Raw genomic sequence first — 22004 nt, forward strand, 5'->3', positions numbered from 1 at the left:
TTTCTGATTTCTTTATTGTTTCTATTTTCATTTTTAGGTTCTGGATGGTTTTGCTCATTTCCTTCACCCGTTTGTTTGTGTTTTCCTGTAGTTCTTTAAGGGGTTTTTGTGTTTCCTCTTTTAAGAGCTTCTAGCTCTTTACCTGTATTCTCCTGTATTTCTTTGAGGGTGCTATTTATTTCTTTCTTAAGGTCCTGTATCATCATCATGATAAGTGATTTTATATCAGAATCTTGCATTTTCTGTGTGATGGTGTGTCCAGGACTTGCTATGGTGGGAAAACTGGGTTCTGATGATGGCAAGTGACCTTGGTCTGTGTTGTTTATTTTCTTAAGCTTGCCTCCCACCATCTGGTTAACTCTAGTGCTACCTGCCCTTGCTAAATCTGACTGGAGCCTGTCCTTCCTGTGATCCTGGTTGTGTCAGAACTCCTCAGAGTCAAGGTGTCTCTGTGATCTTATGATTCTGGGATCCTGGGCTTGTTAGATCACCTGGGAGTGTGGCTTTCTCTGTGTGTTGTGGGACTGGCTGCAGAGCTTGTGCCTAAGGTCTGCTCAGAACACTAACCCAGACAGACCGGAAGCAACCGGAGTCACTGGGCTGGGGGAGTTCCTGTGTGCCTGGCCCCACTGATCCCAGTTACTCCCAGTGTTGGGACAGATGTTGGGTCCTGCACACCTCTGATCCTGGGTGTGTCAGAGCGCCTGGAGTGGAGCTTCCTCTGGGTGTTGTGGGACTGGATTTGGAGCTTGCGCCCAAGGTCTACTCTCTGATCCTGGGTGTTTCAGTAGGCCTGGGAATGGAGCTTCCTCTTGAGATATTTTTAAAATGAGAATAATCTAAGTAATAGAAATAGATAAGGGAATTTATGATGGAGTTCACTTTTCTTATTTAATTTGCTTTATACATTTATTTAAATCATATTGACTCTAGGCACAAACATTTTTTCCAAAATTGAGTTGTATGTAAGTATTATATAATACATTATTAATAGTCTAATATTGAAGTTGTAAAATGCTTTTGGTCTAACATGCCTTCTAAAAACTATAGTTCCATATTCAGAATAGTTAAATAACCTGGGTTTCCTTTATGTTTTAGGATTTAAGTGCCCGGTATGCTCAAAATTTGTACCCTCAGATGAAATGGATTTGCATCTTGTGATGTGTTTAACAAAGCCAAGAATAACGTATAATGGTAAGTTCACTGCCTTAAGATAACATTTCAATTTAGGATTATCATAAATAATGTGAATTTCATGTTTGAAGCAAAATTTAAATGACAGGAAGGACTCAAATTCTCATCTTGAGATACCTTTATATGTGTAAAAAATTACCTCTATCTATTCCTATACCTATATCTAACCTATATATAGGTTATATCTATTGATAAGTGAAAAAAAATATTTTCTAAGATATCTAATGGCAAATTGGCATTGTCTTGTATTTTTTAACCCTTAATATCTGACTTAATGACAAGAATTATCAAAACTCTTCTACATAACAGAACATAACAGAAGTCCTGGAAATTTCCACTGATACATAGGAAAGAGTGAGAATGAAAAAGGCAAATGATGTTGCCATAACAATAGATTTAGCTAGGTGATGGTGGGATGCACACCTTTAGTCCCAGCCCTGGGGAAGCAGAGGCAGGCAGATCTCTGAGCTTGAGACCAGCCTGGTCTACAGAGCTATTTCTGGGATGGCCAAGACTTCCTCACTTCCTGACTCTAGATTGTTGGATTACACTTTGAAAACTGTTGTGCTGATTAAAGTCTTTTAGGTTAGGCCTAAAAAAAAAAAAAAAAAAAAAAAAGTAATGTTTACGAACATATAATAAGTAAGGGACCGGAAAAGGTATTTTAATGGTTAAGAACATTGTTGGTCTTCCAGAGGAGCTGGGTGCAATTTCCTGCACCCAGATGATGGCTCACAACTCTATGTAACTCCAGTTCTAAGGGAACTGACACCCTCTTTTGGCTTCTGGGCACTGCACACATGTGGTTCACATACATATAGGCAAAGCACCTATATGCATAAAAGTAAATAACTCTTAAACAAATCTATAATAAATGATACATTGGTAAGAGTAGGGACAAAGTTTTTTCATGAGTATAGTAGATAGAATGGGAGAAAATAAATTCGGAAAACAGAGACTGAAACTTACTGTCACCATGTACCTGTCCCTATCTACTCACAGATGATTTTCATTCTTGCAATAACTGGCAATTGCTTTGGGCCTGGTATGTTGGACTAGGGTATTCTGTCTTGACTCTAGTCATACAGTCTTCAGTGTCATCACAGGACAAGTAGAATAAGTTTGGGAACTGTATTAGATTTTTAGTTTAGTTTAGTTTCCTCTTGGCTAATTACTAAGAAGAACAGGGTATTTCCTGTAACTTCAGCATAACCGAGATGGAAGCCAGCCTGGGCTATTTATGGATTAAGATCCTAGGCTTTTGTTGTAGTTTTGTTTTGTTTTTATTCATTTATTTACTTTATTTTTAAAATTTATTTATTAAAAATTTTTGAAACAGTGTTTCTCTGTAGAGCTGGCTATCCTGGAACTTGCTCTGTAGACCAGGCTAGCCTTGAATTCACAGAGATCTGCCTGCCTCTGCCTCCCAAATTCTGAGATTAAAGGTGTGAGCCACCACTGCCCAGCTAAGATCCTGTCTTTAATGCAAAGAAATAAGTAGATGAGGAACTTAGCTACACTAATGCCATTAAGAAAAAGAGGAAAAGACATTTGAGGCTTAAAAAATTTTCCAAATGTGAAAGTTAGTTTGAAATAAAGTGAGTGACAAAAGTCCTGGTAAACTACCTAAGTTCAGCAGCTGTCTTTGTGTCCTTATATCTAAGACACTACGCTAAGTGCCAAGATCCAGTGAAGAAAACAAGTAGAACTTCTGGCCTACCAAGAGTAATGAGATGAATCCATTCCTCAGATAAATGCTGTGTGCTTTAGGAAGATTCGCCTCAATATAGTTTCCAGTTTCAGTATCTGCATGGCGACAAGCATTTCTTTCCCTTCGTTTACCAGTGTATAAGTAGGAATAGCTTCTAGCAATTACTTTGAATATCAAATGTATGTGTTGGTTAGATCCTGACTTTTTTGCCTTGTAAAATTTTCTTTACATAATCTAGGTGAAATTCTGTCACTTAAGATTTTCATTCAAGCTCAGAATTTGAGGCTAAAAGTGGATAGGTTTGTTTCTATTCTTACTCTGTTGTTCTGTCATTATGTTTAATGTGTATATCCTTAAAATAACTTCTTTAGTGTTAACTCCTGGTTTTTAAAAATTGCAGCTACATTTTATCACATTGAAAAGCATAATATATTTGTATATAATCTCAGTATTCTGTACATTTAATTTTTGCATATCCAGAACATAATATATGTTACGATTCAACTGCTGTTTATTTGTTTAATTTAATAAACTTGTCTACTAGATTGTCTCAAACTATAAGTAAATGCAGTGGGCTCTTGTCTTGCTGAGTGGTAAGCCAGTGAGTACAATGAAGATAGAGAATGGAGAGAGGCTTGTAACTTGCAGCAAGTAAAGAGAGTATAAGGTTATTCTCAAAGCAGTGCTATTGTAAGGTAGGATCTCCTGTCCAGACTGTTCATTTAGTATGATAGGAGCAAGGTTTACTGTAGGTTGCCTAAAAGAATGAGTCAAAGTGATTCTGTGAACTTAATAAGACCTTCAAATTTCCCTGTAGAGTTCTAATTGAAACAAAAAGAAACCCAAACAAAGCAAATTGAAAGGCATGTTAGAAGTCGTTTTAAAAAAACAGCAGCCTTGAGTTTGCCCCTAATAATACCTGTTCTACTTGGCAGTTATTAACAACAAAACATACCACACAGACACGCAGACAGGCAGGCAGGCAGGCAGACACACGCATACACAGACACACACACACACACTACACATTCTTCTCGCTCTCTGTCTCTGTCTCCATCTCCCCCCTCTCTCCTGCTCCCCATCCCTCTCCCTGTCTCTCTGTCTCTTAAACAAAGTCATTCTGAAAAGTAGGCCTGGGTCAGTCTATAAACCTTTACAGCAAGAAACAAAGTTTTCTTTGTCGTTTTATTTTTAAAACTAGCTTGTGGCCTGTGATGACGAAGAAAGGATCTGAGACTGTGTTGATCTAGGGGTTATGGAAATGTGTGGTGCATTTGTAACATGCCTTCCTATCTTAGGCATGGGGAAGTCAAACTGCTTTGAAGGCAAAGGCCCAGAATACCACTTATCACACTGGTGAGTCTATTGGAAGGTGGCCTTTTTAATGCCTAAGCAAAGCATTTGTTATATTATGTTATCATAAAGTTTAGACAGGTGAGTCAGAGGCTCTGATGCTGAATCTTTTGGTCACATGACTCTTTATAGTTTCATATTTGAATTCCTAAATGTTGACACCAGCTCAACTGGGTTGGTGTGAGTCATGTTAATGCTTAAACAAAAATCGTCTTTCGATATACTTAGTAAATGTATCTTCTGCAGACTTCCAGAAGTAGCTAGGTCTGGAATTTTAAAATTTATTTGTGAAGTATATATTAACTATCAATAAAAATTCACAGAATAGTCAGGCTTATTTTCAGACAGCTGTATTTATAGAGCAGCTCTGGGAGAGGATGAGTTCCAGACATGTGAATGTGAGCTGATGACAGTGTCAGAAAAATCCCACAGAGATACTTTACATACTCCTATCGAGGAACCTGCTCTGTCAGCATTTGTTTGGATTCAAAGAAAAGTGTCCTTGGTGTCTAGGTTACTCCTAATCTTGAGGTTAAGAATGGCAGTTCTCCATACTAACTAAATGTTGCTGGCTTTGTTAGCTTCTCAGCAGCTGTGACCAAAAAACCCCAAAAGCCAGCTTGACAGGAGATTAGTTTTTGACCCATGGTTTCAGGTCATGATGCATTGGTCCCATGGCTTAGGCCCTTGGAAGGTAGAACTGTGTGACAGAAGAGAGATTCCTGTTTCTTGGTGGCCAGAAAGCAGAGAGTTAAAGAGAGGATGTGGCGGTGGTTCTGTTAACACTCTTCAAGGGTGTGTCCAACAATGACCCCCTTCTCACCTACCTTAGCACCACAGTGTTGGCACTAAGCATTGGCACATAGCAGTAGGACAGAACTAATACTGACTTGCTTATTGTAGGATATCCATGACACTATGGGGCATGTTGCTTTTTCTTAATTAGCATTAACCTGTTGAATGGATGCTACCTTTGAACTTGAGTGATGTGTGTGTCATTTTCTTCTCTTTTAAAACAAAACAAAAGGCAGCTTAATTTATTTAAGTTTATTTTTGAAACAGAATCTGTAGCCCAGCCTGGCCTCAAACTTAACAAATCTCTTGCCTCTGCCTCTCCAAATGCTGGGATTCTGGTTTTTTCTTTTTCTTCTTTCTCCCTTTCTCTCTCCCCCACTCCCTCTTGTTGTTAGATTGTGTTGGTAGATTTTTCAAATGGTCTAATTAAATTGTATTGATTTCTTATGTTGCTGGATTTTTACATCTCAGTCATGGAATATTTAAAAACTTTGCTATTGAGGTTATACAAAAGCAAAGATTATAAACTGGAAACTCTATCTTTGCTCTGAAGTTGTCTACTTTAAAAGTTCTAGTCACTTCATCAGCTGCAGCAGTACTGTGAAACTATCTGCTCTTTTAAAGATAGATTATGACGGTTTCATCAGTGAAGTCCTTATTATTTCTTCAGTGCATTCTGGGAATTTTGTTTAAAAATAATTTTTTTTATAAGTTGAGTGTGGTGTAATAACTCCCAGGGAGGAGCAGGAGAAGCAGGACCACCCAAAATAACAAGTAATAATATTTTCCTCTAAGTTTTAGATTTCATTATTATAACATTTTACATGATTTTTTTCCTCTTTAAATTGTATTTTTCCATTGTAGTTTGTTTTTGTTCTTGTACTTTAGAAAAGCCAAAGTATTGATATTTTCAAAGGAGACAATAGTTTAAATTAATCTAAAATTTATTAATGCTAAATACCAAATAGCTTATTTCTTTTCATTTTCTATATTTTAATAAAAACATTTTAAGAAAAGCATAATACCCTTTACCAAGTTAATATTCATTATTCCTTTTACTAATTTCAAAAGATAGATTTGGTAGATACAGTCGAAAGTCATTTGGATTTTAATGTTGCGGAGCGTTGTTCGCACTACTCTTTTCGAAATTTATTAATGTATTTATAGTTAAGTCCATCACTGCTTTCTGTAAATAACGATTATAAGCTATCATAGTTAGTTGTAGCTATCAATATGACACAAACCTAGAGACAGACACCTGGGAAGAGGGAGTCTCAACTGAAAACATGCCTTGTTCAAATTGATCTTGGGGCATTTTCTCAATTGCTGACTGATAGAGTGAGCCTGGGCTGAACGTATCTAACTGCTCTTGCAGAGAACTCAGCTTTGGTTCCCAGCACCCACATGATAGCTCACAACCCTCTGCAACTTCCCTCCAGGAGATCCAGTGCCCTCTTCTGACCTCCTCAGGCACCAGGCACACATGTGGTCCATAGATACATATGTAGGCAAAACATTCACATACATAAAACAGATTTTTCAAAAAGTAGCTGAACTTACTATGAACAAGGCAGTAAGTAAGCATCATCATTTCTCCAGGTTCTGTACTTGCATTCTTGCTTGTTTTTTGAATTCCTTCCTGCAAGTATACCTGCAAGTATAATCCAAATAAACACTTTTATCCCCAGTTCCTCCTGGTCAAAGTGTTTATCATAGTAACAGAAGCAAACTAGAACATAAGTGAAGTATGTTTTCTATGAAGTTAAAAAAAAAAAAACAGTTTTTGGTGGTGTTTGTGTGAGATAGGTGCTCTCTGTGTATATCCCTGGATCTCCCTGGCTGGCTTGGAGCTAGCTAGGTAGAACATGTGGGGCTAAGCCTCTGCTCAGCCTGCCTCTGTCTCACGGGGTACAAAGGCATGGGCCACCAGACCTGGCTGCTTCAACAGTTCACTGATACATACATACATACATACATACATACATACATACATACATTGAGTTGGTTGTATTATGGAGTAGTCAGTGTCCTTCCTAGGAGTTTTTTTGATAGTCAGACAGATGGAGAAATTTTGATAAAATCATCCACTATAACGGGTTTTACCAATTCTTCTAAAGTCTCTTAAGTTGTGTTGGTGGCATTAGCCTTATAGAAAATTTTGTGGTTTTATATGTGTACATGAATGTGTATGTGCAGGTATTTGTACATATGTATGCATGTGTATAGAGATTAAAGATTGATGGTATCTTCTATTACTTGTCCTCCATCTTGTTAGCTCATCAATTGCACTAGACTAGTTAACCAGAGAGCTCCAGTCTGCCTGTCTCTGCCTCACCAGCTCTTGGGTTACAGATGCATGCCACCAGGACCTGTCTTTACATGGGTGCTAGAAATCCAAATGCAGGTCCTTATGTCTGCACACCCAGTATTTTACTTCCGAGCTGCTGCATAGCTATGTTATTTGCAGAAATATTTGTTTAATTTATTTGAGCATTATTTTTTTGTCTAGAACTTTTTAAGGTCAGGTCTCATGGAGCCAAAGCTGTACTTGAATTCACTGGCGGCCAGACCTGGACTTGTTCCCCTCCACCCCCCACCCTGCCCTGCCCAAGTCCCCAATCCAGTCCCTGAACTGCTGAGATTGTTTACCTTCCATAACCAGTTAACCTGGTGCCCTAGTCGTGTAAATTCTGGTATAATGTGTAAACCTCTGATTTGGAGTAAGAATCAAAGGATTTTGTTGCTTATGAAATAACAACAGCTGAAATAAAAAGTCATTTGTGGTCCTGAAGCCTTGATTCCCCCATCAGTGAGCAGCTGCAATGAAGAGGAGCTCAAGGAACCTGTGCTCTACAGAGGTCCTTGAAAAGATTCCCCAAGGGCACAGAAACACCAGTGTAAGACCGAGGGAGAGTGGCCTTCCAAGTGTGCTTTCTTTGATTGCTTTTGCCTGCCATCTTTGTTTTTACTTCTTTTTAGAATCAACTTTTCTTCTTGACTAGATATGTTTGCATGGTTACAATGTAGAGACAGAAAATGCCCAGTGAAAAGTCCCCTCTCACCTTAGCACGCCCTCAGTTCTTTCCAGAGGTAGCTTGAATTTCTTGCACTCTTTCCATTAGAGAAAAGGGTATTTGTGTATGTAAATGGCTGAGAATTTCTTTGGCACTAGTATCTTGTAGTCATGCTCAGCCAAGGTTGTGTGTATTTTTGTATTGCTGATAGTGGACATACATTGTAGCCTTAGAGGATTAGAGTTCATTTCTGGTTTTGGTTTCTCTTTGCTTGTTGCTTTTGTTAGTAATTGATCATCTCAGCATAACCTGTCTCATGCCAGGTGTAGTGCCAGTGAGGTACTAGTTATGTCTCACTGCTTTATGAGGTAGCTGCCACCCCCAAATGTTCCTAAATAAACTGGAAATTTAGAATCAGACCTGAAGCTGTCTAGCTATACACATGCTGTAGGGTTTTTATAGCTTTGGGGTTGGGTTTTTGTATGTTTCTATATTCAAATTGTTTGACTCTCTTATTGCCATTATGAGCCTACCTTTAACACTATAACTTCATGCATTATTCTGATTTTTAAAGCACATAGTAATAAAGCTTAAAAATCATGTAGAAAGGATAGCATTTTTGTTTTTTTAGTAACTGATTCTTACCCCCATGTAGTGATTCAAAATGAATGAGCCTGAATCTTAATTAAAAAAGCATAGTTTATTAAATTTTTTAAATGTATTCAACAGTGTAAGTTTGTTGGAGGGTAGAGTGCTGTGTAGGAAAATATTTGATTAGGTATAGCAGTTGTGATGTTTGTTTTCTTTTTGTGAATGTGAGAGAAATGGGGAATAGATTGAAAATTTGGCAGATTAGGAAGTAATTCTGTATATACTAACTCCTTAGGGAGCTTGTATGGCTGTTTGCAATCTACCGGGAACTTACGTTTTAGGACTTGGTTATTTGACTTTGCTTTGAGGTCCCCTTGGGAATGGAAGTGTGCTGTGGAAGCTTTCTTTTCTTCCCTGCTGCTCCAATTTTCCCATTCCAGATTCAAGTCCGTTTCACTGGTCACATTTTCTTGAAGGCGATGCCAAGAGTGCATTTCCAAAATATTTCCAGGCGTATGGTTTTTAAATTATTAAAAACTCTGTTTTTCAGTAGTCTTTTTCTTTGCTCTTTTGACCTATAAACTATATTACTGTGCAGCCCAAGTTGGCCTCCCACTTGTAACCCTCCTGCATCCTTAAGATTTTAGACATGAGCCATCCCTTGAAGTTAATCTTATTTTTATATTGTTTGTAACAGTACAGTTGAACAGTAGCTGCATGATTAATATAATCAGTTCTTTGTTGTATTTACACACACACACAAGCATATACATTGAGGCAGAGAAGCCTGTCATTGCAAGGTGAGCCAGAATGTGATTCTGAGAGAGATGAAAACCAACACTTACCAGAGGTTTGCAGTTTGAGGCAGACTAATAAAGGTTGATACCATATTTACATTGATATATTTAACTTCAAAATCAGCTTCACTTTATTAAATATCATAAGCTGTGTTATAGTATATGAGTAAAACAACCCCTTGTGTATCTGAAATGTCAAATATTAGCATTAACTCCTTTTAAACTAATTTAAGTACCTGAAAATATTAGTAAGAGAGCCCCCACTTTTCATTATTTGAGTAATTGCTTTTTACTAATATTGTGATTTTTTTTTTTAATTCTTGATTTTTCTAGGGATTATTTCACATTTCAGCTGCTTTTGTTTTCTTCTGCTATCATTGAGGGTTCAAGAAAAAGTAAATCCTCAGGTAAAGCGCCTGGTCTGTGATAGTGCTCAGCATCATACTGGCTGGAAAGATAAGCCTACTGTTTGGATGCTTGTCTGAAAGTGACTGTGGTGATTAGACTTGTGCATGGAGCCCTGGCTGCCTCTGACACTCGGCCTTTGTTGTTTTGGCTTTTGGAGACTTGGCTGTCTGCTTTTTTTCATGTTGTCTTGATCCACAATAACTCTATGGATATGTGCTTGGACCTGCTAATTTTTTTAATTTTGCATAGTTGGCTGCTTGAATTGTAAGTAATCTCTTTGGGCAATGCAAACTTAAAGAGCTTGAGAAGTGAAATATCAATTTACAGAAGTTTATAATTAGCTTATAAATATATGTTCATCAGCTATTACGTATTTTAAGGCTTGATATTTTACCACAACTAAAGTTGAAAATTCAAGAGCTGATTGCAGTTGGCTTGTGGCCACTGTAGATAGCACAGATGATGCTGTTTCTTTTCTGACAAGAACATGTTATTGGCCAGGATTGCTTAAAGCTGCTGTTTAAGCCGTAGGGTGTGAGCTGCTTTCTACCTTTATAGTATAATATTAACTCACAGCAGCTGAGTGTGGCCAGTCTCAAGACTTCCCCTGGAGCTGGAGAGAGATGGTTCAGTGGTGAAGAATAAATGACTCTTGCAGAAGACCCAAGTTCACTATCTAGCACCCATATCGGGCAGCTCACAACTGCCTGTGACACTGACTACAGGCAAGACAAGAAGACCCAACACCTCTGATTTGAGAGTATTAGCATACACAACATATGCTCTCTAAATATGTGGTCCTCTCCAGCTTGAGAATTTCACACACTTAAGGTTGTCTGAAACTATTGGTTTGCATCAATATTTATGCTACTTTAATGAGGTTTTAAAAAATGGAATGAAGTTATTTCTTAACAACAAAATTCAAGAAGTGGGCAAAATCCTACTTCTTAATTAGCCAACCTAAATCCAAGTTATGGCCCCAAAACACAACTAATTTAGTGTTTCTGATAAGTTACTTAACTTCCTCAAGCCTTTTTGCTCACATGTAAATGTAGATAACATTTGTTACTGTGTAAGATTAACATCAAATACAAGTATGTCCAAAAGAAAGCAATAAAGTGCTTATTTGTATTGCCTTATGTGAATGAAGCCACTGTGTATGCAGCGTTGGGCAAATCATCTGCATGTGATTGTTGTAGTCTGCCTATAGGAATGGTGTATAAGGTGAGAAGGATCTCAGACATTCCATGGCAACATAGATTTCCCTAAGCTACTGGAATATCAGGATGAGGTGTAAAAGAAATAGGATAATAATTGGCTTTGTTTTTTGAAGAAGTCTGTAAAGTATTTCCTATTAATAAAAAAGTACAGTAACTTACAAAAATTTTGTAACGTACAAAATATTTTACAGAATTCTTTAAAACCTTAAGTATATTTTTAGTACAAAGGTTGATTTAGATTACTAGCAAAATGGAAATCTGTATTAAGTTTTCAATTTTCGACTTTTAAAGTTTTTTGGGGGGGTTGTTTTGTTTTGTTTTTTCTTTTTGGTTTTTCAAGACAGGGTTTCTCTGTATAGCTCTGGCTGTCCTGGAACTCACTCTGTAGACCAGGCTGGCCTCGAACTCAGAAATCCACCTGCCTCTGCCTCTCAAATGCTGGGATTAAAGGCATACACCACTACCACCTGGCTTTTTTTTTTTTTTTTAAGACAGGATCTCATCATAGTCTAGGTTGTCCTTACAATGTAGACCAGGTTGGCCTCAAACTTACAGAGAAGCCTCTTGCCTCTGCCTCCCAGGTGCTGGGAGTTGTGGGTAGTCTCATCCCCAGCTCTATCTCTCATTGTTACCTTAGCTTCATTGAGTACCTTCCTCCTGTCTTAACCTCCTGGGCGTAGTTAGGACTGTGTTACCAAGCCCAGCTCAACTGCAAGTCTCATGCAGGTCCTACTCTTACCTGCTCTTTCTCCACAGCCCCTCTCCCCCTCGTACCAATCTCCTTCTCAGGCAAGTGTATATTGGAGGATGCCAAGAAACTCAGGTATCTGTTACTGTGTTGAGATGGAATGCACCCAGAAGTGATTCTGGAAACCAGCTCTTGTTAAACATCAACGTTTTAACTTTTCCTATATAGATACACATACATATACACATATATGTGTGTGTATATGTATATATGTATGAACATATATATGTATGTATGAACACACGCATATATATTTATATGTGTGTGTGTATATATATGTTAAAATTCATACATCAATAGTAAGGTACCAGAGAGGCAGAATGGTGTTCATGCCAACTAATCCAGATGTGTTAGATTGGTGATGAACACTGAAAAAAAATGCAGTTTAGTTTTCACATTGCATAGTGATTTTTTTTTAAACTGTAAAAATGTTTTCATGTGGATTTTATGAGAAGACTTTAAATTCTGAAAAGCTGAGCAGTTTTTGAGACAGTGATTATTGATTATGAGGTTTTATTGCATTGAGTAGCTGGAGTGTTAACACTGGCTTTTAATTGTTTGATCAGATAAGAGTTCTACAGGAAACCCTTTACAGCAGTTTGATCTTTAGCTTTAAGCTGCTGTTTGGGGTGTTTGTGTGTGGGTGTACTTGTCCTTTTTTTTTTTTTTTAAGGCATTTATTGTAGAAAGGCAGAGAGAGGGAGAGAGTAGGGAAGTAGAGGCCAGTCATGGCCACGTGGAGAGAGGGGGGAAGGAAAGGCGGAAGACAGGGAAGGAGCCAGAGGGAAGAGTAAAGAGAGTAAGAGCAAGAGCTGGTGTACTTGTCTTGATACTGAAAAATAGTTGTCATTGTACTGGAGCTAAAAGGAATTTAAAATCAGAATAACTGCCTTTAATACAGCATTCTAAATTAAGGTAGGACAATTTTTTTAAAACTAAGCTTCAAAGTAAAGAAGTAAAGTGTCTGAGGTTCATACTCACCCAGTCAAGTTTAAAACATTATATAGAATTCTTAAAATACAATTCTTATTCTTATATATATATATACATACTGGTTTTTCAAGACAGGGTTTCTCTGTATAGCCCTGGCTGTCCTGGAACACACTCTGTAGACCAGACTGGCCTCAAACTCAGAAATCCGCCTGCCTCTGCCTCCAAAGTACTGGGATTAAAGGTGTGCGCCACCACTGCCCAGCTATTCTTATATTCTTAAAATATAATTTTATAGATTGGATTTGCCTTTTGTACAAACTTTATGGGTAGGATAAAATTTAGAAATATATTTAATGAAAAATTTAATTAACTATTTTAGCTTTAATAAATATTAAAATGTCATAGCAAATTCTTTTTTAAGGAATTGTAATAAAGACATTAACTTGGTTATAGGTCAATATAGAAGTGTTAGAGAAGTCAGGTATTTTTTCTTTCAGCAATATATTTGGTTCTTTATATTCTATTTCGTGTTGAATCTCTTGTGTGGACTTATAGGAAATGGTTAATGACATTTGCTTCTTAGATGCTCATCTCACTCATCTTTCTCATCATGAGTGAGATTGAGAGCTAGTGTCTTCTGAACCCAGAATGCATTGTCAGTTAGCTTTAGGACACTGGTGTGTTTTAAGATGGGTGTGTGCTGCAGTTTTGCTTGCTTTTGTTTCTTTTGAGACAGGGTCCCTCTGTATAACTCATGGTAACTGTATGCTGGCATAATGTGTCATAATTTATGGAGGTGTTTTTTCTTATTGGGATATAAAACCAGTAATATATCTCACAGTCATTTATGGGCTGCATAGAAAGTAGTGCTTCAGTTTTGAAGTTTATTAGAAAACTTATTCACACCTTTATTGGGTTTAAATTGGTTTTATTTTTGCAGCTAAAATCTACATAGTAGGAATATACTATATTTTTTTAGGAATTAGAAATCTTTATTAAGTGCTTTTCTGTTTTTGCAGTGCTGGGGATGAAGACTATCATCTTTGCTCTTCCTGCTGTCTGTCTGTTAACTGGGTCCTTAACTTTAACTGTAAACTGGGTCCTTAAATTATCGATAGGCCAGACACTAAGACTTCAGTGGAGAAAAAGAGAGGGGGAGGTGGAGATAGAAGAGAACTCTAATGTAAGGAGCAAACAGGAAGAGAATGGCTGCTGATAGTGGCTACTTCTGGTTTCTAGAAAAAGCAGTGCAGTACAGGAACTTGAGGAGAATGCTCTGACACGTGTTCTTATCTCTATGTTAGCTGCCGACCATGATATATCTTAGCTTATGAGTGCAGATACCTTTTTATTCATGGAAGTTGTTCATTACCAGGCTTCTATTCTCCATCAGTCTGCTTCTTCAGAATGAATCATTTAGGGAAGCTACGTAATCTCTAAAGTTTTTATTCATACTCAACAGTGATGTCATGCTTTAGGTTTTCAGCCTTTTTAAAGGAACACAAAGAATATGTAACTAACATGCAAGTTCAACCAGGGTCCCTTTAAACATTAATATAGAATATTATGCTGGAGTAGTGGTGTATACTTTTATTCCCTATACTCAGGAGGCAGAGGCAGAGAAGGATCTCTGTACATTTGAAGCCAGCCTAGTGTACATAATGACTCTGGGCTAGCCATGGCTACATAGTATACATACATGCATGCATACATACATACATACATACATATATACATACATACAAACAAACAAACAATAGTAACAACAGTTTAAATTACAATTTCTGAATTTTTTTTAAAGGAACATCTGATTTGTAGTAAGGGGTTTAAAACCCTTGTGTTTTTAAACATCATGGAGTTTTTAACAGTATCTTCAGCACTGTCTGGAAACCACTTAGATCGCTGTCTGGGGTTGGCATGCCATTGTTGATGGGAAACGTTAAGAAGAGTTTCTTTTGTGTGTGTGTGTGTGCCTGATCTCTAAAACACTGGAGTTTCTAAACAAGAACATTTATATCCTTTTGCATTTTTTTTTTGAGATAAGTAGCTTTTTTTTTTTTTTTTTGAGCAGTTTCGTGTAGGGTATTGTTTCTTTTTGTTTTAATTAAAAACAAAAAACAAGAGTCTTAGAGTGGTTGTTTTATATTCATGTCTTATTAGCCATACTACACTAAATTTTTATGAACTATCTTAGACACTAAAGTAATATTGATACATAGTGGAAAGAATATGAATCTCAAATTACAAATAACTGACTTTGGATCAGAATCTTGTGCAAGTTGAGAACTACGGTAGTGTGTCCATGCTTACTCTTATGCCTCTCTAAAACGGGAGTGTAAGACGTCCAGAAGTAGATGTGATGAGCACTTCAGTCGTTGTTAATAGTACTTCAGGTATAGGTGCTGAGTTTTACATAGTTGTGCAGGTGTAGTATGTCATTCATTGGTGGGCTTAGATTTTGTCTTTTGGTTTTCATTTTGATGGCTAGTTTTGCTGTACTGAGTTCTTTCTCTCTTCACAGAGGATGTGCTGAGTAAAGATGCAGGGGAATGTGCAATATGCCTTGAAGAACTGCAGCAGGGGGACACCATAGCACGCCTGCCTTGCCTGTGTATATATCATAAAGGGTAAGTTTGGTAGGCCTTTAACTAAGTTGGTATTGCAGCAAAAATGATTATTTTCTTAGTTCAAGCATTGTAGTTAGGGCTGAAAGGTTTCTTCTTCAAACTCTTCTGCTCAACTTAGGATCTTGGGGTGTTTTGTTTTGTTTTGTTTTGTTTTGTTTTGTTTTTTTCCGAGACAGGGTTTCTCTGTGTAGCTCTGGGTGTCCTGGAGCTCACTTTATAGACCAGACTGACCTCGAACTCAGGGATTGGCCTGCCTTTGCCTCTCAAGTGCTGGGACTAAAGCTGCCACCACTGCCCAGCTTCAACTTAGGATCTTAATAACACCCCACCTCCCTTTTTCTCCCGTGCTCAGATCAAATTTGAGCATGCATCTGTTGTTCCTAAATGGCTGCCATTTTTAAAGCACTTAGTGTTGTGCAAGTGTTTCAGCTCGGTCAGCTGGTGTCTGTGCAGCAGCCACTTCAATTTACAACTGGGAAATAAGACAACAGGACTGTCTCTAGGTTTGCATTTCAACCAAATGGCCAGCCAAGATTCCAGCAGATTGGGACTTCTAGCACATTGACTCCAAAGCCTACTTGTTTTTCATACATTCTTCTTGCTTTCAGAATAATATAGGGCCAATATTAGCTTAAAAAAACAAAACCAGGTATGGTGGGGCTCTTGTTCCATCCCAGCGCTCAAGAGGATGAGGCAGGTGGGTCTCCGTGAGTTCTAAGCCAGCCTGGTCTGCATGCTGAGTTCCAGGCCTAGCAGTGAGACCCTGTTGCAAAAACAACCACTATTTAAGGTAACCACAAAAAGAATAGAAAATTAAGGCCTGGAGGGTTGGCTTAGGGATTGAGAGCACATCTTGGCCAGTTTAATTCCTAGCACCCATGTCAAGGAGCTCACAATCACCTGCCACTCCAGCCTTTGGAGAGGCTATAGGTGGAGGACCCAAAACCTCTGGCCCTAGAGGACACTGGCACTCACATGCACATACATACACATAATTAAAAGAAATGATAAAATATATTTAAATTTTTAAAAAAGGAATAGAATGTTGTAGCATTGGAACGAAGAAAAAGATTAAGGTGGAATTTTCCTTTAAAGTGGGGGCTATTGCAACTTGGAGAAAGCAGAATGAACAATCCAAAATGGGGACACAACCAGTCAGTGGTAGCACATGCCTTTAAGCCCAGCCCTTGGGAGGTTGGGAGGCAGAAGCAGGCGGATTTCTGAGTTCCAGGACAGCCAGGGCTACACAGAGAAACCCTGTCTCAAAAGAACAAAAAACAAAAACAAAACAAAACAAAAAAAATGGGCACACAAAAATAAATCCAAACCAAGCAGTCATTATATCTGTAAGAACAAACTACAGCAAGTAGTGCAATGTTAGAATGTGATATTGATAAGCAGCATGCTTTAAAGCTACAGATGACTACAGAATTAAAACGGTAGGGAACTATATCTAGGCAATTAATAACTAAACTAACAATGTGTACTAATATCACACAAAGTAAACCATCACAGGAAGCATTACTTAGACTAGAATTACTGTGTAATGTTAAATGCAGAAAATTCTTCTTGATTATCTATCTTGATATAAACTATCTTGATTATTTAAAATTTTTCCTGACTAAAACATAAATGAGTCAGGATACAAAAAAGTTGAGCAGTTGCGGCTTGCCAAGTTTTGACTTTATTTTTGCAGATAGTATCTAACTGTATAGCATAGGATAGCTTCAAAATGTCCTTGTAGCCTAGGCTTCCCTTACAGCTGTGCCCTCCCTCAGCCTCCTGAGCGAAGTGATTTTGGATGTGTGTCACTGTGCCTGACTTCCAACTTTCCAAGTCTACTTTTACTTGTCAGTACTGGAGATAGAACTCGGGGTCTTACAGGTGCTGAACTGTTCTTTACCACTAAGCTGCATCCCTAGCCCTGTGATTCAGACTGATGAATGTATATGTTTGTATATTTACCCAACAGTTACTGAAACATAAGGTACCTAAGATTAATATGCATTAATATACATATTATATATAGGAAACTATTATAAAAATAATATTTCTACCCAAATTAATCTGTATAGTTAATGCTGCCCCAATCTGATCTTAGTTTCTTATAACTGGACACCGTTTCTAAAAATATATATGGACTAAAAGTGAAGGGCCAAAAAGAGCAACGATCATACTCCTGAAGAATAATCCTGTTGTCCTAAGAGATGCAGAAATCAAACAAGGACAGAACTGAGTCCATATGCACATGAGCCTACGTGGGGGGACCACAGTATGAAACCAAGGGACATATAAGCTACAATTAGGACTGCCAGTCCTTCCACTGATTAGCTCACTATATGACCTTAGATGGGTTTGATTTCCTTGTCTCTGAATGTTTAAGGTAAGGATAATAGTACAAACTTATTTAGGTATGAGGATTTAAATGTGTTAAAATTTGGGAAATGTTAGCACTAATAAAAGTTAAGTAAATGAAAATATTTGACTAGAGGTACTGTTACAGTGTTATAGACAAAGAAAGCTTTTGGCAAATGGTGCTGTGATCAATTAGTTATGAACACAAAAAAGCAGTTGAATCCCCTTTTTTAAGTTTAAAATAAAAATTCTAGGTTGTCCCAGGCAGCATACACCAGCTGATAGGAGGCCCCCAGCCCCCAGCCCCCCAACACAAATACAAGCACAGGACTGCCTGGTCTGGCTTCAGTGAGGAGTAGATGCACCTAACCTTTGAGAGACTTGACGCCCCAGGGAGTGGGGAGGGTAACGGGGGTGGGGGGTGGGGGGTGGGGAATGGGATGAGGAACTGAGGACAGACCTGAGATAGGGAAGAGGATAATGACTGGACTGTAAAACAAAAAAGATTAAAGATAATTAAAAAAAAATGTGTCCTCTGTTTCCATAATTAAAGTTTAGTGAAGAGGAAATAGAAGAAAAAAATCTAGGTTATCTCTGCAATACATGTGAAATTCAAAGTCTAAGGAAGTAGGGAAAAAAATGAGGAATTTTTTTACCTTTTTATAAGAACTTTCTTTTTGCCTAAGATATCCTTCTTCCCTCCATCTCCTGAAAATAAGCTTAAGGGGTGCTTAGAGATGGCTCAGCAGCTAAGAACCTGGCTTCTGTTTCCAGCACTCACATGATGGCTCACAGCCTCCTTTAATCCCAGCTGTAGAGGCTCTAATACCTTCCCTCTTGTGACATCCAGGAGCTCATGTACACATATGGTACACCTACATCCACTCAGATTTAAAAGACAAACTTAGATGATTGATGAAATTGTTACAAATTGAAGCATATTTACATTTCAGGTAGAAATGGTGGAAATGGCTCTGAACATGACAGCAGTGTTTTATGTTTGAAATAGAACAGTCTTTCAGTCAGTTGCTGTGGCAGATAATGTGTGTAGTTGGTATATAGAAGCACGGTGGTAACATGCTAACATGGCAATACTCTGTCCATGTGATACTCTTTGTAGCATACGTGCTGCTGTGTAACAGCTGCAGATGAGAACAAGCATGCAGTAATGCAGTGTTGAAGAGCACCCATCCCCTGCCCTGCTCAGAATCCCATCAGGCTTTGTGTTTCAAACAAGCCCCAGTCACAGTCCTAAGGTTTATGTGCATTGGCTTTTGTCTTCATGGCCTATCAGTCTGGATTCTTCCTTAATTACATATGATATTAAACTCATTAATATTCCAGAAGTACAGTATTTATTAGAAATCAACGGGTTTTTTTGTTTGTTTGTTTTTGTTTTGTTTTTTGTTCTGGTAACAAAACATGTTGTATGGCTTTCCTTTAATCTGATACTAACCATCAAACCCTGTTACTTTTGGTTTATGATTTTTGTGGAAAGGTTTATTAAAAAGCATGCATAGTGGCATAATGCCAGGCATGGTGGTATCTGCCTGTAGTCCCAGTATTCAGGAGGCTGAAGCAGAAAGATCTCCAATTTGTGATCAGCATAGAATATAGCAATACTTACTTTTCTTCAGAATCCTTGAACCCCACACCAGGTAGGTGGGTGGGTAGGTGGGTGGGTGGGTAGGTGGGTGGGTAGGTGGGTGGGTAGGTAGGTAGGTGGGTAGGTGGGTGGGTAGGTAGGTACATACATACATAAATACATGCATACATAGATCCTGAGATGATAGTACTGAATATTAGTAGCTTCTTGGGAATCTGTAAGAAAAAGACCAAAAAGGGGGTAGGGGTAACAGCATTGAGATAGTTCAGTGGGCAAACGTAATTGCCCCCAAGCTTGAAGATCCTGAGGATCAAACTCAGGTTGTCAAGTGGATGGAGAGAACTTGTTCCTGTAGGCTGCGGTCACCACATGGTCACCAAAGCACACACAGGCATCCCCCTGCAGTAAATAAATTATAATAAAATATTTTTGAAAGTGAAAATTGTTAACAGTTAATTCAGTAAAGAGGATCGGTATAGTTGGTGGGAAGCTATAGTTAGTTGCCAAGTATATGTTACAAGTTGGTCATTCTACTCTCAAGTCTGTGCTGCAGAAAAAGTCTAGAGAGAGCTGTTACTGCTCAAAATAGGAGGGGAAAGAAATAAGGCATCTAAACCTGGATGTGAACCAGCACTGAGAAAGCCAATTCAAACTATAATTAGTGACAGAATTAATTTATATTTTTTGTATGACCTTTCAGAGACTGCCCATGGATAGTTGAGAATTTCTGTAGTAAAAGAATAGATAAATACATTGTGAAATATTCTTTGTCATTATTTATTTTGAAACAGTATCCCACCCAAGTTTTCTAGGCTGGCCTTCAAGCTATCATCCTCCTGCCTCAGCAGCCAAACACCTGGGATTATGTGACATCAAATCCATGTGCTATACTTATATAATGAAATGCAGGTTTTTTTGTTTGTTTGTTTTTGAGACAGGGTTTCTCTGTGTAGCCCTGGCTGTCCTGGAACTCACTCTCTAGACCAGACTGGCCTCGAACTCAGAAATCTGCCTGGATTAAAGCACGCCACCACCACCCAGCATGAAATACAAATTTTAAAGCATTTATGAAAAAGGCAAATGAGGCATAATATTTATAGTAGCACTACTTTAAGTTTTTAAATATGAGGTAACCGTATATGTGTTTTAGAATTACATGCCTTTAGAATTATCTAGTAAGAAAATGCCTAAGAATAAAAAGCACTAAATTCAGAATACTGACTTTCTGCTGGAGCAGCTAGGAGAAAGGATGTCACAGACTAAACAACCAGTGAGGTAGTTTACAATAGAAACTGTGTGGATTGATCAGTTTACATGAAATTGGTTCTGAAGTTACTTATGGCTTTCTCATCATGAGCCCAGATCACTTGGTTATAAGGTAAGAACCCATTGAAGACCTTATAAGTACTATTCAGTTGCATGAGTTGTAACCACATGTAGCATTTTCTTTTAAGGTGTAGGTGGGAGATTTTTTAGGGTCCAGTGGTACACACCAGACTGAAAATACATTGTAATCACATTGGGGTGTGATATTTATTACAGTGGTATCAGGAGTTGCTCTAAAGAATTTGGAAATATTGACATACTTTACCTTTCATTTCTATTATTGTTACCTGTAGAACCACCCCATTGGGTATGAGAATGGTACCTCTTCATTTACCACCTCATCATTAGCTAACCTGGCTTTATGAGCATACAGAAATTAACATGTACCCCCAGTGAGAATACTGAGCAATTTGAATCCTGCCTTAGTGACTTACAAGCTACTGGGCCAAGTTACTTGTTCTTTGAAGACATTGATTGTATATTTGCCACAGCTCTGTGACTTTGAACTTTGTACAATGAGGGGAATATTTTACATCTGTGCTGACCGTAAAGCAGTCACTGCACATACACTATTGTGAGCACTTGAAATGGGACTAAGAAACGGGATTCTGTTGTCTAATCTAATAAATTTACATAACTACTGCTTTGGGCAGTACAGATATATATTAGGAATAATTATGGGCTGTGAAGATAGCTCAGTAAAGCGCTTGTCTTGCAAGAATGGGGTCTTGGGTTCAATCCTCAGAACCCACAAAAAAGAGCTCATGTGGTGACCAGCACTTATAATCTCAGTGCTAGGGGGTGGAGGTGGGCGGGTCCCTGGGACCCACTGCTCTGCTAGCCTCACTACCTCACTTAGTGAGGCCCTGTTGAATAAGAAAAGGTAGGCAGCACTTGAGGAATGCCTTTCAAGGTTGTGCCTGGCTTCCATATGTATGCACACACACAAACACAAACACACACACACACACACACACACACACACACACACACACACGCAAATCCAAAGAGTATACTTACATTTATCCTGTATATAATTTCCAGTAAGATCATGAGTACTCTATAAATGATATCTTTGTCTGTGTATCTATGGATTTCAGAGCAGGATAGAATTAAAGGTTCAATAATTACACAGAAATGTGGCACAAGCCTTTAATCCCAGCACGTGGGAGGCAGAGGCAGGTGGATTTCTGAGGCCAATCTGGTCTACAGAGTGAGTTTAGGACAGCCAGGGCTATACAGAGAAACCCTGTCTTGAAAAAACAAAACAAAACAAAACAAAAAAAAACAAAAAGAAATGTGGACTTTTTAAATGTTATGTAATAA

General features: G+C 38.1%; 1 protein-coding gene across 4 annotated transcripts in view; it reads left to right on the forward strand.

Moving 5' to 3' along the window:
* The window catches only part of Znrf2 (zinc and ring finger 2), a 72318-nt gene that overhangs the window by 44807 nt on the left and 5507 nt on the right, over positions 1-22004 (forward strand). For 3 of the 4 annotated variants that reach the window (XR_004122015.1, XM_031381973.1, XM_031381972.1), the window contains exons 2-3: positions 1099-1194; positions 15286-15391. Coding sequence is in view for 2 of the 4 variants with exons in the window: in XM_031381973.1 (XP_031237833.1) it covers positions 1099-1194; positions 15286-15391 (202 nt within the window). In the remaining 2 variants the exon portion in view is untranslated. Of the gene's footprint in view, positions 1-1098; positions 1195-9788; positions 9863-15285; positions 15392-22004 lie in introns of all 4 variants that reach the window. The other variant, XR_004122016.1, reaches the window with a different exon arrangement.

Source organism: Mastomys coucha, unplaced genomic scaffold, assembly GCF_008632895.1.
Source record: "Mastomys coucha isolate ucsf_1 unplaced genomic scaffold, UCSF_Mcou_1 pScaffold20, whole genome shotgun sequence".
NCBI classification, from domain to species: Eukaryota; Metazoa; Chordata; class Mammalia; order Rodentia; family Muridae; genus Mastomys; species Mastomys coucha.